The 16,810-nt window shown below is 38.9% G+C and overlaps 1 protein-coding gene across 1 annotated transcript in view; it reads left to right on the top strand.

Annotated features, from left to right (window-relative positions):
* Positions 1-9,812, top strand: part of KCNU1 (potassium calcium-activated channel subfamily U member 1) — a 169,655-nt gene extending 159,843 nt beyond the window's left edge. Inside the window, 3 exon segments of the mRNA XM_032413221.1 lie at positions 4,563-4,754; positions 6,466-6,599; positions 9,407-9,812. Of these exon segments, the coding sequence (XP_032269112.1) occupies positions 4,563-4,754; positions 6,466-6,599; positions 9,407-9,812 (732 nt within the window).
* Positions 9,813-16,810: the final 6,998 nt, after the last annotated feature.

Here is a 16,810-nt window from a genome sequence, read left to right as displayed (position 1 = left end):
CATTTTACAAATCAAGAATCTGAGGCTTAGCAGGACAAATAAAGTGCCAAAGTCACAGCATTTACAGATGACAAGCTGGTTTTCGAACCCCACTTTGTATGATTCCAGAGTTAGACCTCACTGTCATAGTCCTCTGTCCTTCCAGAAAGCTCTTTCTGTGATCATGAGTATCCTTCCAGTGCATTGATTTTCAAGTTTTGCTTAAAGGAATCTACCCCTGGTGCTCAGGCGGTGCTAAGCAGACAAGCAGGAAGGAGCCCAGGGTGCACCTACCCCATCATGCTCCCCTGCCTGCACCTGTCCCCCCAGTCAGAACAACTGCTTTCATCTGTGCTGTGCATGAGGCTTCTGCCTAGGATTTGATGTGAAGGATGATGTCTGTTGTTAAGAAGATTTGGAAAACTGCTCCCTAGAAGTTAGAATATATGACCAACAGAGAGGGAGGCATAAAATGAAAGGACCAGAATCCTGTTCTCTCTTCTGGGATAGATTTCCAGTTTCCAGTCAAGAGTCCTGTATAAGAGACAGGAGTCCACCATCCCACCCAATTTTGCATGTGCCTTTTGTCCCATAATTCCCCTCCCCAAAGAACACCTTCTAGGTGGTTCTTCCAACCTGCTGCCCAGCTCAATGCACCAAGAGATCTGTTTTCCATTGCTGCATGGTCAGAAGTTATAATTCAAGGTCTGTTTCCCTGATGCCCACACTACACAGAAGTCCAAGGGGGAATACAGATGAATTTCAGACAGACTCCCTCAGGAAAAAGGTGGCTAACACCTCAGCCAAGTCAGAAACAAGATGAGATCACTGGTCTTGACTCTGACTTCTCCCCCTTTTTCTCCATTCCCCCTTAATAAATGCAAAGGAATGAATGTGCAAGTCCCGAGGATAGAATGAAGCCTGAATAATGTGCTGTGAAGTCATCACTGCTTTTACTGAAGTTTTGTTTTGGATTTCATGTAGTTTTTTATTCTATCCCCTGATACACTTGTGATTTTTTTCTCAACATAAAATAATAGTGTTGCCCTCCAAATCTGATACAGCTGACGCTAGGGTCTCAAATAGCCTCTGGTGGACTACTGTAAACTCCTTCCCCAGATGGAAAAACATATCATTAGAAAATAGAATTCAGATTCACTTTTAATCCTTTATCAGCTTAATGTTATAAAAAAATATGGAGAGACACTCAGGTCCATAAGCAGGACTCTTACACAGCTTTGTAACAATAGAACTTCAGAACTGGACATGAACGTAGGGAGCAATTTCCTTACAAGTAAGGAAATTGAAGCTCACAGAGGTTATGTGACTCCCTTAAGGTCATTCAGCTGGTTAGTTGCAGTTTTCTTACCATGTAGCCTCATTCTCAGAAGTATTTCTCAGAGAATGTTTGATCTTAAGGCCTTTTGCGGTTAGATTTTCAGAATAAAAAGCAGCAAGTAGGTAGGATGTTAGTACCTATGTTATTAAGTAATATTGTAAGTTGTGAGAGAGACCTACAGCTTCATTGTAGCTAGAAGTCAAAACACTTTGGGCTGTAACATTTTCTAACCCTGAAAGTCCAAATTCTAGTAAATCTGATTATATTAGAAACAGTATCCAAGTTTAAAGGTCTTAAAATATTTGAAGCACATTTCAACTTTCCTATTTTCTTGAGAAAGAAAAAAGAAAAGGAAGGGAGGAGGGAGGGAGGAAGGAAGGGAGGAAAGGAGAGAGGAAAAAAGAAAGAGATCAATACCATAGAACCCTGAATAATAAGAATACTAGATGAGCTCATGGAGTAAGGGTGACATGTAAATCCCTTTATTTTCCCCAATATAGAGTTGCAATCCTTTTGATGTCAAAACTGAAGAAATGATATATTCAAAAGCTAAGCCTCTCTCAGTTAAATATGTAAAGTACATGTTTCCCTAGAGCCCTTGACACCAGGATAACCCTAGAATTTATACCTTTTCTTTAATCAGTGGAGAATTATTCTAACAGCATTATGTTTGATCACTCTACACTATGGCCACTTGTTCTTAAACGGATTGTGGCTCAACCTGGATTTACATCCCCTGTTCATGCCTGGATTTCAGGGAGCTGATTCCATAAGCACCCTTCTGGGTAGTAGCAAAATGGAACAAAGAAGAAATAAGGAGGAAACCATCAGTCAGTGGATCACTTCAGTCAGGACATTAGGGAGGAAAAGGCATTTGATGTCATCTTTTAACCTAAAAACTATTTTAAAACTTATTTTCCTGTTATTCTATCTTAATTCATATACCTTATATTATTTCTTAGACCCTCTTGTTCCAATGGCTTCTACATTTTACTAGCAATATTTATTTGTTAAAAACTGACTGCCAATTGCAGTTAGTATTCTTACAGCTGTTTAACACCTGCCTTGTTCAATGCACCCCTGAGGACATGAATGTTAAATTGACAAAGTCTGTCCTCTGAAAGACCATATCATTTAAGGAAGTGTTGCCCCAGAGGGTGATCTGAGCACCAACCAGTGGCAGAACCACCAGAGATGCCCTTTAAATTTCTGATGCCCACTCCTCTCCATACATTCTGATCCAATGGATCTTGGATCCCAGAAATCTATACTCATGAACATCCTTCCAGGCGATCCCAATACCTGAGAACAGAATTTAGTAATGTGTGTGGTATATCTCATTTCATCCCACAAACAAGGCTCAAAGATGATATTATCATGTCAACTTTAAAGGTTATAAAACTGTTCCTGGACATGAATTGTCCAAAAGTACTCAGCTAGGATTCAGCTAAGTTTTTAGATAAAACAAAAGGTTGAACATTTAAAACACTATGTATTCAATAGATTTGGGAAAATCTAATGGGTAATATATTACAGTGCTATTTACATGTATGCCAATGCCTAGTTTACACTAAATATGATAGGAATTCTTTGGGAAAATAGTTTAAGAACATAGCTAGGGTTATTCAGCTAAGATTAATCTCAGCTAAGATTCAAAGTCAGGTGTGTTTCAGACAAACTACTAACTATAAAATATAGAAGGATGAAATGGAGCAAAAGCCAGTGGCTGTGGGATCACAAAGAAAGGAAAACTTCTTTCTTTTTTTTTATTATGTTATGTTAATCACCATACATTACATCATTAGTTTTTGATGTAGTGTTCCATGATTCATTGTTTGCGTATAACACCCAGCCTGGTGATGGGTATTAAAGAGGGCATGTTCTGCATGGAAAACTTCTTTCTGATGAGGAGACTAGCATAGAGTTTGCCAACCATAGAGTTTGATGAGCGATCAGTCAGATGTTCCAAAGCAAAGGCATGAAGGAGTAAATATGTAGCTAGAGCAACAGATAGACTGTCGTGCACTGGAGGGCACCATTAATGGAGGAGATGAGCTTGGTTTTATAGCAGGGATATGACATTGAAGGTTTGAGGAGGGGGACGGCATGATTTGATTGGTGTCCTAGAGAATCTCTCTGGAAAGATTTTGAACAGGGATTGCAAGTAAGAATAAAAACAAGACAGGAAGACTAGTAAACAGGCCCCTATCATAATTCAGTCTGCAGAAGACAAGTCCCTGAATTTAGAGAAAGTGAACTGGAAAATTTCTACGACAGTAACAATTGAGGTCATTCCTATTATTTTTATAAGTAATATATGAACATATAAATCCTCATGTCTGCTGGAGTAAAAGTCTAATTTAGATAAAACAAAAGGTTGAACATTTAAAACACTATGTATTCAATAGATTTGGGAAAATCTAATGGGTAATATATTACAGTGCTATTTACATGTATGCCAATGCCTAGTTTACACTAAATACGATAGGAATCCTTTGGGTTTAAGAACATAGCTAGGTTTATTCAGACTCAAAGTAGTTTTCAAAATAAGAAGTTGTCCCACACATCCTCCTTTGGTTTCATTTTGATGCCAAAGATTCCAAAATTCTATTAATTTATTCAACACCTACTATTTGTGTAGTACCTAAGAGCTACGGGAGACCTAAATATTAATAAGACCCAAGTCAATACCTGTCCTCAGGCAGGTCACAATCAAAAGGAGGAGACCATCAGTCAGGACATTAGGGAGGAAAAGGCATTTGAAGTCATCTTTTAACCTACTTAATATAAGTAGGCTCACATCCAGAAGATTCAGTTACAGATGACAGTAATAATGTCAGTAGTCCCCTAAGGAAAAATCTATAGCAGTCACATTAAATACATAGTTTTAAATATATGTTGATGATTATTAGGGTATCTGTGGTCTGACATACTCCTCTGGCTATTTTTGGAGGGGGGGGGGCATCCTTGGTGTTAGCATCATTACCCACTTTCTTCTGCCACAGTGTGAGCCCAAGGGAGCAGGAGCTGGGTCAATGGTATTTTCTCTGTACTTTGCCTAACCCAGTGCCCTACCTGAACTGAGAACTTTTAGTTGATTTTAATAATGATGACGAGAGACCCTGTTTTGCCGCACTGGGTCCATTTCAAACAGCGATGCCCCCTAAGTCTGCAAGACTGTACACCTCCACAGTGTCTGTGCTGGCTCTTCTGACTTTCCACACGGCTTGTCCTTGCTTTCCAGGCCTTCTACAATTATCATGTCCTGGAATTACTTCAGATGCTGGTGACAGGAGGGATAAGTTCTCAGCTGGAACAGCATTTGGATAAGAGTATCTATGGGCTGACCCACAGCTGCACTTCAATTATGTCTGGAAGAGCGCGGTGTAAGCTGGGGCTTCTGTCCTTAACGGAAACCATCTTGTCAGACATTAAAGTGAGTCTACTCCTATCATGATAAAGGTTCCCACTTCCTTACCAGTCTGGGTTTCTGAAAATGATTCAGGCTATTTGGGTTCCTAGATGGCCTAGAGCATAGAAAGAATAACAAAATCTAATACAACCTTGTATTCATAGAGTATTTTAGAATTTAAAGTGTATTTTCACATATCCTATTTATTTTTTTTACAATTCCAGGAGGTAGGTAAGACAGGAATTATTATCCTCATCTTCCAGATAAAAAATCCAAGTGTGCAGGAAGCATCTGAGAAATCTAATAACTTTGTACCTTAGCAAGGGTATTAATAATTATAATAACTAATATTTACTGAGCATGTTCCCTGTGCCAGTCTGCTTTGTTGTTGTTGTTTACTTAACCTGTCCAAGGATTTATATGGTAGGCATTGTTATTAATTGCACTGAACAGATCAAGAAGCTGAGACTCAGAGAAAAAAGGACTTGTCTGAGGCCACACTTTGTCCCACTGGAAAAGCAAGGGACCCTCCAAGGCAGTCTGACCCAGGCTCTGCTTACTCTTCCTATACCTGAGCTGATAAAGAAATCTGATCATGTCAGCCTAAGTCAGGCAGAAGCGTTCTGTGTTTGGGTCTAAGCCTCAGATTGGGCTAGCCAGTGGAAAATGCAAGGGGAAAAGGTCATTATGGCATATGCAGTGGGGCATCTGGGTGTTTGGGGATCACAGTGGAGTCTAGCCTGGGAATGAGTAATGTAGTTATCAGTGCCTTTTGGTTTAGCTTTGGTTGACATTACATTTAGCTCTCTACCAGTTGTCCAGGGCAGGGCATTTTAAGGAAATATTTTTTGTTCAGAGGACATCAGCAGAATCCCCCTCACATGGAGCAGGCTCTTCCAGGTCTCTGTACCTGATACGTCTTGATAGATACTGCCAAAAAGGGAAAACTCCATGCTCCATACATCTGAATTGCAGGTGCAAACAATATGGCAAAGTTCCCTTAGCACATTTTGGTCCTTTGCATTTCTGTGGTCCTGGGTTCCTCACCCGAGATTGAATTGGGAGTGATTATAAGCCCAGGACAACTGCTGCTGGCAACTTCTTGTCAGTATCAGAGGTGACAGTGGACTGGTCAACATTGTTCTCCTTCCTTTCTTCACTTGTATCTTGTCCTCACTTTGTTCTCTACCCTAGAGAATCACATAATGAGACAAACTGTTCTCACGTGGCTTCATTGAATGCATTTGCTGATGCTTTGACCCTATTGTCTATCCATCATGCCCTTGTTGGCTATAGCCTGAGAGCAGTGTCAAGAGGAATACTTGGGACTGTAAACTGTGGTAGAGTAGGATAAGAAGATCACTCTCTGGGGGTCACTGAACATCCCAACCCATTATATAGCTTGAAAACTGAATTTTCCAATCTTTTACTCATTGTTACTTCTTTAATGGTTACCAAAATAGCAGTAGTAATAAAAACTAGCATAACAACATGCTATGTCACGCCCACAAGAGGCTCTTGAAAGATTACAGTGATAAAAACAATCACTGGGATTAGATGCTCAAAACTTATCATAAACCTAATTTCCTACTTGACACTGCCACCATAAAAGATATTAGGAAACAGCTTTTGGGTCTTCCAAACTTTTACTACAAGGAAAGATAATAACTTTCCAGTAAGTGCTTGTTATTGCTTAAAGTACCAACAGACACATGTTTTTCTCTTTTCTCCCCAGCCAAGAAAGACATTTGGGCAAGTGTTCTGTGGCTCATTAGATAATTTTGGAATCCTGTGCCTTGGTTTATACCGCATGATAGATGAAGAGGAGAACAAGCCGGAACAAAAAAGGGGAGTATGCTTACTTGGAGAGTGCTACCCATCTATCCAAGCATAAGAGCCAAAGCTACTTTATTCAACGTGAAAGAGAAGTCCAGAGCTCAGGGTCCATAATTACAAAGAAGGGTCCAGGGGAAGTAGACAGTGATATAGGAAGAAGGAAGCTGGGTGTAAATAACATGAATGAACTGATGATCAAATTAATATTGACCATGTAAGGATAATGGTGTCCCTGTCCCCAGTGAAACCTGAGATGTAGACCCAGATTTTAAATCAGGATTCTTTTGTAACTTACCCCTCATCCATGTCTATGCAACTTCTTTTTTTTTAATCTTTATTTATTTATTTTTATTATGTTCTGTTAGCTAACATATAGTACATCATTAGTTTTTGATGTAGTGTTCAACAATTCATTAGTTGCATATAACACCCAATGCTCATCCCAACACGTGCCCACCTTAGTACCCATCACCCAGTCACCCCATCTCCCCACACCCCTCCCTTCTGTAACCCTCAGTTTGGTTCCTGGAATCCAGAGTCTCTCATGGTTTGTCTCCCTCTCTGATTTCTTCCCATTCAGTTTTCCCTCCCTTCCCCTGTGGTCCTCTACTCTATTCCTTTTGTTCCATATATGAGTGAAACCATATGATAATTGTCTTTCTCTGCTTGACTGATTTCACTTAGCGTAATCTCCTCCAGTTCCATCCATGTCGATGCAAATGGTGGGTATTCATCCTTTCTGATGGCTGAGTAATATTCCATTGTATATATGTACCACATCTTCTTTATCCATTCGTGTGTTGAAGGGCATCTTGGTTCCTTTCACAGTTTGGTTATTGTGGATATTGCTGCTATGAAGATTGGGGTGCATGTGCCCCTTCTTTTTACTACATCTGTATCTTTGGGGTAAATACCTAGTAGTGCAATCACTGGGTCATAGGGTAGCTCTATTTTTAACATCTTGAGGAACTACCATACTGTTTTCCAGAGTGGCTGTATCAGCTTGTCTATACAACTTCTTAAAGCTGAAAGCCACTGTCCACATTGGAAAGATTTACTTGTTTTCTGCTGGACTCATTGGGTAAATGTTTATTAACTGCCTCATTTCTAGACCACTGTGTTTTACATGTATAAATTATGGGAGCGATATGCTCAGATTTCAGTTGAAAGAGCAATCTGACCACAGTGTAGGAGAACATAGAGGAAATGCATGTGGAGGGCAGGAGGGGAAAAGAGAGTGTGCAATCTACAGACAACACAGTAATATAGGTCCAAACTAGGATCCTCACAGTGGGAATGGACAAGATTCAGTAGAAGAAGGAGAGATTAAAAACAATAGAGTGGAAGAATATTGAAGGAAACTTGTTCTCTTTTCTAAGGGGAAAGAAACCAAGCTACTCAAAGTGGGGTAGTCTTGAATGGAAAGATTTTTCTACTCATCAGAGAAAGGAAGGAAAAGAATGGGTGCCAAGACAAACATAGCCATAGGTGAGGGCTGTGCTCAAAGGAATTTGTGTGTAACACCAGGATTTCCCCGTGAAGTATAGGCATAGCCATTGCTGAGATGATAGTGGCGCTAGAGTTTGAAAGAAAAAGTGTCCCAAGTGCCAGAGGCCTAAATAAATATGGAGGTCTGTAGATGACACCGATGAATCGAGAGGGAGGGTGATACGGCTATAGAGCATTAATCACAAAGATGCTGAGGGAGCAGTGATGTTCTGGAAGCAGCACTGGGAAGCACGAATGATGCTGGTTTCTCTCTCTCTCTGCCTGAACTCCATGCCCTTGCTCCAACACCTCCGGAAAACCCATGGAGCTCAGTAATTGGGAGAACATGCAGCCTATACTTGAGAGGACCTCCAGGAAGGAAATGATATTTCTGTTTCAAAGGGAGTCTTTGACTATAGTAGGTCTTGCTTAAACTATTATAGACATTACAGGGGACTCAGTGGGAAAGATAAAAGGGGGAAGATTATTCAACGAAAAGAGGTCAGAGGTGCGCTGAGATGGTTGTTCAGGAAAGAAGAGGTGACCACTTGGGACAGCAATGAAGAAATGCAGGATGAAAGGCATGAAAGGTTATTCTGCCTCAGTGTTCTGACATGAACACTGGTGTGTTCATTAACTTAACTCACATTATTGAGAATTTGCTATATGCCTGATACTAGGCTAAGGCATCCTACTTCCCTATGAAGTCTTTTTATGCAGGTCCTGGCTCTGGGTGTTCTTTAAGACTCATTGACATTCACTATTTGCTTACTAGTCAAAATTTCAAATAAAACTTCAGTTTAATATTCTTCCCCCCACACTGGCCGCACTGCACTGTGTGTGAAAGTTTGTGGCATTAAGTGTTAGGGTAGGCCTAAGCTAGAATGGAAATAGCTGGAAGTATGTAATCCTCTGATTTTTTATAAAGCTTGGTCAAGTGCTCAATATTGGGCTGACTGAATTCATTAGTGTAGTGGATATTAAAAGCAGAGAAACCTGGAGCCCAAAAGACCATTAGAGATCAGTCAGTCCACATCTCCGTCCTATCCCTCTCCCATTAAAATGATGAACAAATCAAGGCCCAAGGAAGGGAGATGCCATGCCGAACTCAGGTCAGAGATGCTTGGGTTCAGAGGCAGGAGTGAATGTTAGTCTCCTAATTCCTAGTCTAGGACTTCTGTTGCTCTGTGTCAAAGGTATTTACTCTTAATAAGAAACCAGTGAAGCAAAGCAGAACAAAAAACATTTCCTCCTCTGGCCCAGCACAAAGACTTCCTTGTTTGGGCCATTGCCTGTAGCCACAACTGTCCCGGTTGCAGAGGTTTGGGAGTCATCTTTGGCTTTTCTTACAGGTTTGTGATCACCCGGCCAGCCAATGACTTTAAGCTCCTGCCCTCGGATCTTGTGTTTTGTGCCATCCCTTTCAGCACTTCTTATTACAAATTGGATACTTCATCTCAGAGTCCATATGAAATGATAAATATAGTGCCAACATCAGAGAAACCTACAAACATAAATCATTCTCCTACCATTGACCCAGTCCACCGGACTACAACAAAACCTTTGATGACATCTGTTCATTATTTGGAGCCAAAAACTATTTCCGTTAGTGATTCTAAGCAAGCTGTATTGACTCAGAGCAATAAACTATCATCCCAGACACATTTAGGTGAAACTGAAACTGTGAGAGAAAATGGGAAGGAAAAAATGAAGGAAAGCACAGAGGTGAATGCCCCTGCTTCTTCAAAACCAAACTAAGGCCTGTTGATATTCTCCACAAGCCCCTAGCTGGCTACTTGTAAAGCACCTCCAGAGGTGGTGACTTTGAACAGGAAAATAAAAACAGAAGCATGCCACTCTTATGCCCATTGCTTAGTGGTGGATCAGCAAACCCACACTGGGGAGAGACAAAAGTCTCATCCAATCCCACTGGATCTAGAGTTATAAATAAAGAAATGCATGATGAATGCTCTGTAAAGAAAGTTCATTGCTCTATGTCCCTTGTCCCTCAAGCAGAAAACATGTTAGAATGAGCTGTGTTAAAGAGGTCCTTCAGTACTTGTTGGGTTCATCCAGTCAGGGGATATAAGCCATCAAGATAAAAAAAAAAAAAATGAGAAGAATTTAGACACAAGAGATGAGAAATAAAGAATCTTACATTCTTTATCCTTAAGCAGGCAAATAGTAAACTACTATATTATCTCCTTCCTTTATTCCTTATGCTTTTTCTTTCTTCATCTCTTTCTATAGAAGGTGAGAAAGATCAGATGGGGAGATGTTGGTTTGAATTGGAAACCAGTTTGTATATAACTAAGACCTAGCTATATGCCCAGCACAAGAATGAATATTAGAGTATTCTGGGATGGGGTGCCTAGGTGAAGTCAAGTAGACAGAAGTATATGGTCTTCCAAATTCTCTAATCTGATAATAAAGACCTTGTTGCATAAAATGCATAAAACATTTCCCCATGTTCCAAAATGAACCATTTACTCCCAATGGGTGGTCTTTGTAAGCAACACCTTCTTGTGTTATAGATACAGCACAGGTAAAAGGGAAGACAAAAGAAAATAATAAACCACATTTCTAAAACATTATTTGAAATAATGTTTATGATATCCTTGACATTTTTAACATCTTTTCTGATTTGGTTATTACCTCCATTTTACAAAGGAAAAAACTATGTCAAAAATAAGGTTGCTAGATAAAAGAAAGGATGCCCAGTTAAATTTGAATTTCAGATAATGAGTAAATTTTTAGTATGAGTGCATCCAAATTAGTATACTTTGCTAGCAAGTGATCACATCAACGTTTAAACCTGATTGAGTAGACTCCAGCACTTACATTCTGCATCTAAGCACATAAATAAAAGAAATGAAACAAAACTAGAAGAAAAACAAAACACTCATCCACAGGAAATAGCATTTTATATTAGTTAAGCCTTGGTTGTAATAAAATCCACTCAGCCTATGTGGAGAAAAAAAGGAGTCATTGTAAGGAAAGTTGTCAGAGACCAAGGAAATTCTTTTTTTTTTTTTTTTTCCTTTTCTTTTTTAAGCTTACCTGAGTCTTCTTCATTCTTCACTTTTTACAGACTGACTTTTGTTTGTTTGTTTTTCATTACATGTGGCAAAATATATTCGCTTGCAATTCCACATTTATAAGTAGAGTTATAGATGCATCAAAGATTTCACTGGCTGTCTCTGAATCTCAGATCCCGATTTCTGAAAAAAAGTATGTAGTGGGTTCAGCTTTGGCCACCCCACCCCAGCTATCAATGGCTGAGGAGCAGAGTGCCCCCAGTGAAGGACTTGACCTCAGGGAAGAAAGGGAAGATGATTAATGGTCTGGGAAGACATTCCACCAAACATCTACTTCAAAGGCAGTATCATTCCTCTCCCCATTCACTGGGTCATTTTATACACATAGCAGATTTGGTAGAAACAAAATATTCCTGAGAAAAAAAAGTGGAGATTAGTCCTATGGTTATTTAAAAGCCACAAATCTGCTGTATACATATCAACCAATCTGATTAGCATCTCAATCTCAGTTCTCCAGAGTAAAAGCATATTCCACAAACGATCTCATTTCCAACACAGCAGAGAAATCAGAATGAGTAATTCTTTATTTTTCAGTATTTTAGGGGATTGGGTACCAGAAATATGGCTAAAGAAATATTGAGGTATTTGCACTATCGCCAACATTCAAGTACTTATATTGCCAGTCTTGATAGATAAAATTGTCAAAATACCCCTAGACTCATGTGCAAAGTGATTCCATAACTCCAGAAGCAAACCCTTTACTTATAAATGGCAACATCTTAATACAAGTCATAACACTAGATCCTTTGGCAATATAGTGGATTCTTTTTTTTTTTTCAACTCCAAGAAATATTTTTCTTTTTTCTTATTATGTTATGTTAATCACCGACATTACATCATTAGTTTTTTCTTTTTTATTATTATGTTAATCACCATACATCATTAGTTTTTTTATAAATTTTTTTATTGTTATGTTAATCCCCATACATTACATCATTAGTTTTAGATATAGTGTTCCATGATTCATTGTTTGTGCATAACACCCAGTGCTCCATGCAGAACGTGCCCTCCTCAATACCCATCACCAGGCTAACCCATCCCCCCACCCCCCTCCCCTCTAGAACCCTCAGTTTGTTTCTCAGAGTCCACAGTCTCTCATGGTTCGTCTACCCCTCCAATTTCCCCCTCTTCATTTTTCCCTTCCTGCTATCTTCTTCTTCTTTTTTTTTTTTTTTTAACATATAATGGATTATTTGTTTCAGAGGTACAGGTCTGTGATTCATCAGTCTTACACAATTCACAGGGCTCACCATAGCATATACCCTCCCCAATGTCTAAAACCCAGCCACCCCATCCATCCCAACCCCCACCACTCCAGCAACCCTCAGTTTGTTTCCTGAGATTAAGATTCCTCATATCACTGACATCATATGATACATGTCTTTCTCTGATTGACTTATTTAGCTCAGCATAATACCCTCCAGTTCCATCCACATCCTTGCAAATGGTAAGATTTCATTCCTTTTGATGGCTGCATAATATTCCATTATGTATATATATACCACATCTTCTTTATCCATTCATCTGTCGATGGACATCTTGGCTCTTTCCATAGTTTGGCTATTGTGGACATTGCTGCTATATACATTGGGGTGCATGTACCCCTTCGGATCCCTACATTTGTATCTTTGGGGTAAACACCCAGTAGTGCAATTGCTGGATCATGGGGTAGCTCTATTTTCAACTTTTTGAGGAACCTCCATACTGTTTTCCAGAGTGGCTACACCAGCTTGCATTCCCACCAACAGTGTAGGAGGGTTCCCCTTTCTCCGCACCCCCACCAACATCTGTCGTTTCCTGACTTGTTAATTTTAGCCATTCTGACTGGTGTGAGGTGGTATCTCATTGAGGTTTTGATTTGGATTTCCCTGGTGCTGAGTGATGTTGAGCACTTTTTCATGTGTCTGTTGGCCATTTGGATGTCTTCTTTGCAGAAATGTCTGTTCATATCTTCTGCCCATTTCTTGATTGGATCATTTGTTCTTTGGGTGTTGAGTTTGATAAGTTCTTTGTAGATTTTGGATACTAGCCATTTATCTGATATGTCACTTGCAAATATCTTCTCCCATTCTGTCGGTTGTCTTTTGGTTTTGTTGACTGTTTCTTTTGCTGTGCAAAAGCTTTTTATCTTGATGAAGTCCCAATAGTTCATTTTTACCCTTGCTTCCCTTGCCTTTGGCGATGTTTCCAGGAATAAGTTGCTGCGGCTGAGGTCGAAGAGGTTGCTGCCTGTGTTCTCCTTTAGGATTTTGATGGACTCCTGTCTCACATTGAGGTCTTTCAACCATTTGGAGTCTATTTTTGTGTGTGGTGTAAGGAAATGGTCCAGTTTCATTCTTCTGCATGTGGCTGTCCAATTTTCCCAACACCATTTGTTGAAGAGACTATCTTTTTTCCATTGGACATTCTTTCCTGCTTTGTCGAACATTAGTTGACTAATGTAGTGGATTCTTAATTCATAATGATTGTTCAGTCCTTTATTTTATTGAAGTATGGTTGACACACAATATTACAATAGTTGCAGGTATATAACATCGTAATTCAACAAGTCTATATGTTATACTATGCTCACCCACAAGTGCAGCTACCATCTGTCTTCATATAGGGCTATTAAAATACCATTGTCTATATTCCCTATGCTGTACCTCTTACCTTCATGACTTACTCATTTCATAACTGGAAGCCTGCACCTCCCACTTCCCTTCACCCCTTTTTCCCATCCCTCTCCCTTCTGACAACCACCAGTTCTCTGTATTTATGGGTCTGTTTCTACTTTGTTCATTTGTTTTGTTTTCAGATTCTAATATAAGTGAAATCATATGGTATTTGTCTTTTTCTGACTTATTTCACTTAGCATGATACCCTCTAGGTCCATCCAACTTGTCACAAATGGCAAGATCTTTTTTTTTTTTTTTTTTTTTGTGGCTGAGCAATATTCCAGTGTGTGTGTGTGTGTGTGTGTGTGTGTGTGTGTACCCATATACACCACATCTTCTTTATTCATTCATCTATTGATGGACACCTAGGTTGTTTTTATATCTTGACTATTTAAATAATGCTGCAATAAACAAGGGTGCGTATATCTTTTTGAATTAGTGTTTTTTGTTTTCTTTGGGTAGATATCAGGTCATGGAATTACTGGATTGTAGCATATTTCTATTTTTAATTTTTTGAGGAAACTACACCCTGTTTTCTACAGTGACTACACTGATTTACTATGTTGACTAAATCCTACCAACAGTGCACGAGGGTTCCTTTTTCTCCACATCTTCACTAACACTTGTTATTTCTTGTCTTTTTGATAATAAGAATTCTGACAGGTGTTAGGTGATATCTCATTGTGGTTTTGATTTGCTTTTCCCTGATGATTAGTGATGTTGAGTATCTTTTCATGTGTGTGTTGGCCGTCTGGATGTCTTCTTTGGAAAAATGTCTATTCAGGTCCTCTGCCCATTTTTTAGCTGGATTATTTGGATTTTTTTAGTGTTGAATTGTATATTTTATATATTTTGAATATTAACCCCTTCTCATATATGTCATTTGCAAAGATCTTCTTCTATTCAGTAGGCTGCCTTTTCATTTTGTTGATGATTTCCTTTGCTGTGCCAAAGATTCTATTTTGATGTAGTCCCAATAATTTATTTTTGTTTCTGTTTCTCTTGCCTGAGGAGACCTATCTAGAAAGATGTTGCTATGTCCAATGTCAAAGATTACTGCATATATTTTCATCTAGGATTGTTATGGTCTCAGATCTCACATTTAGGTCTTTAATTCATTTTGACTTTATTTTTGTGTATATGGCATAATAAAGTGTTTCAGTTTCATTCTTTCACATATAGGTGTCCAGTTTTCCCAGCACCATTTATTGAAGAGACGCTTTCCTCCATTTTATATTCTTGCCTCTTTTATCATAGACTGATCATATTAGTGTGGGTTTATTTCTGGGCTTTCTATTTTGTTCCTTTGATCTAAATGTTTATTTTTTCTGCCAGTACCATGTTGTTTAGGTTATTGTAGCTTTGCAGTGTACCTTGAAATCTGGGGTGGTGATACCTCCAGCTTTGTTTTCCTTTCTCAAGATTGCTTTGGCTATTCACAGTCTTTTGTGGTTCCATACAAATTTTAGTGTTATTTGTTCTAATTCTGTGAAAAATTGCTATTGGCATTTTGATAGGGATTGCATTAAATTTGTAGATTGCTTTGGGTAGTATGGATATTTTTAACAATATTCTTTCAATTCATGGGCATGGAATATCTTCCCATTTGTTTGTATCATCTTCAGTTTCCTTCATCAATGTTCTATGGTTTTTGGAATATAGGTCTTTCACCTCTGTAATTTTTGTTCAATTCCTATTTATAGAAGAACTGATATGAAGACAAGAGAAAATATGCAGGAAACTTAATAATTCATAAACAATATGTATGCCAGTAGTTTCTTTTTTTTTTTTTTTTGCCAGGAAAGTCTAGATTTATTTGTTGAAACGCACATACACACGTGTGCAACCACCCCCTACCCCTCACTTCAGCCACTTAAACACTTTTATCTCCTTCTCACCAGCCCTCAATAACTTCCAATTACTGAAGCCATAAATGCCCTATTTTTACAAAATAATACTCTCGAGGCCATATGCCAGTAGTTTCTAAGATTTTTTTAGGCTTTGACTCTTTTGAAAATTGGATGAAGGTACATCCTTCCTCCCCAGAAAACTAATGTGTCTGTATATTCCACAAAATTCATCATATAAGTGGGAGGGAGGTCATGGATCACCCTACAGTCTATCTATTGTCTTCCGAAATCCCTTATGTGGGCCTTCTATAATCAATGGAGTAGTCACCAGAAGGAACATAGGGCAGGGGAATCAGGAAACATGAGTACTTGTTTTAGATATCTCATTAAACACAGGATCTTCAAGAGAGATCTTTTTTTTTTAATTTTATTATGTTATGTTAGTCACCATACAATACATCATTTGTTTTTGATGTGGTAATCCACGGTCCATTGTTTTCATATAACACCCAGTGCTCCATGCAGTATGTGCCCTCCTTAGTACCCATCACCGGGCTAACCCATCCCTCCACCCCCCTCCCCTCTAAAACTCTGTTTGTTTCTCAGAGTCCATAGTCTCTCATGGTTCATCTCTCCCTCCAATTACCCCCCTTCATTTTTTTCCTTCCTTCTCCTAATGTCCTCCATGATATTCCTTATGTTCCACAAATAAGTGAAACCATATGATAGTTATCATATGGTTTCAAGAGAGATCTTAAGAGAACTTGCCCAGCAAGTTCTTAAAACTTTCTCTGCCACTTTCCCAGCTCATTTTACTCTTTTATAAAAGCAGAAAGTTGAACTAGAGGATTTTGAACATTACTTCTGTACTCATTCATACTAGAAAAGAATTAGACATGTTGATGTGACAGAGAATGTGGTGATCAGAGACCACCGAAGGGTGGGAAGGATTCTGTGGAAACGCTGTTTTAGGAAAGGGAAGTTGGCATGTTCAAGAAAAGAAAGCAAGCCTGTATGTTTAGAGAATACTGAATAAGCCACAGGAAGAATTACATGAGATGATATTGAAAAAATAGGCAGGACCTGATTAAGAGTCTTAGACCATGAGAAACAGATTACATTTTATTCTAAGTACATTAAGAAGCTCTTTA

Source organism: Phoca vitulina, unplaced genomic scaffold (assembly GCF_004348235.1).
Source record: "Phoca vitulina isolate PV1807 unplaced genomic scaffold, GSC_HSeal_1.0 scaffold15, whole genome shotgun sequence".
Lineage (NCBI taxonomy): Eukaryota > Metazoa > Chordata > Mammalia > Carnivora > Phocidae > Phoca > Phoca vitulina.
Note: the sequence above shows the minus strand (reverse complement) of the source record. Positions and strands in the feature narration are given on the sequence as shown.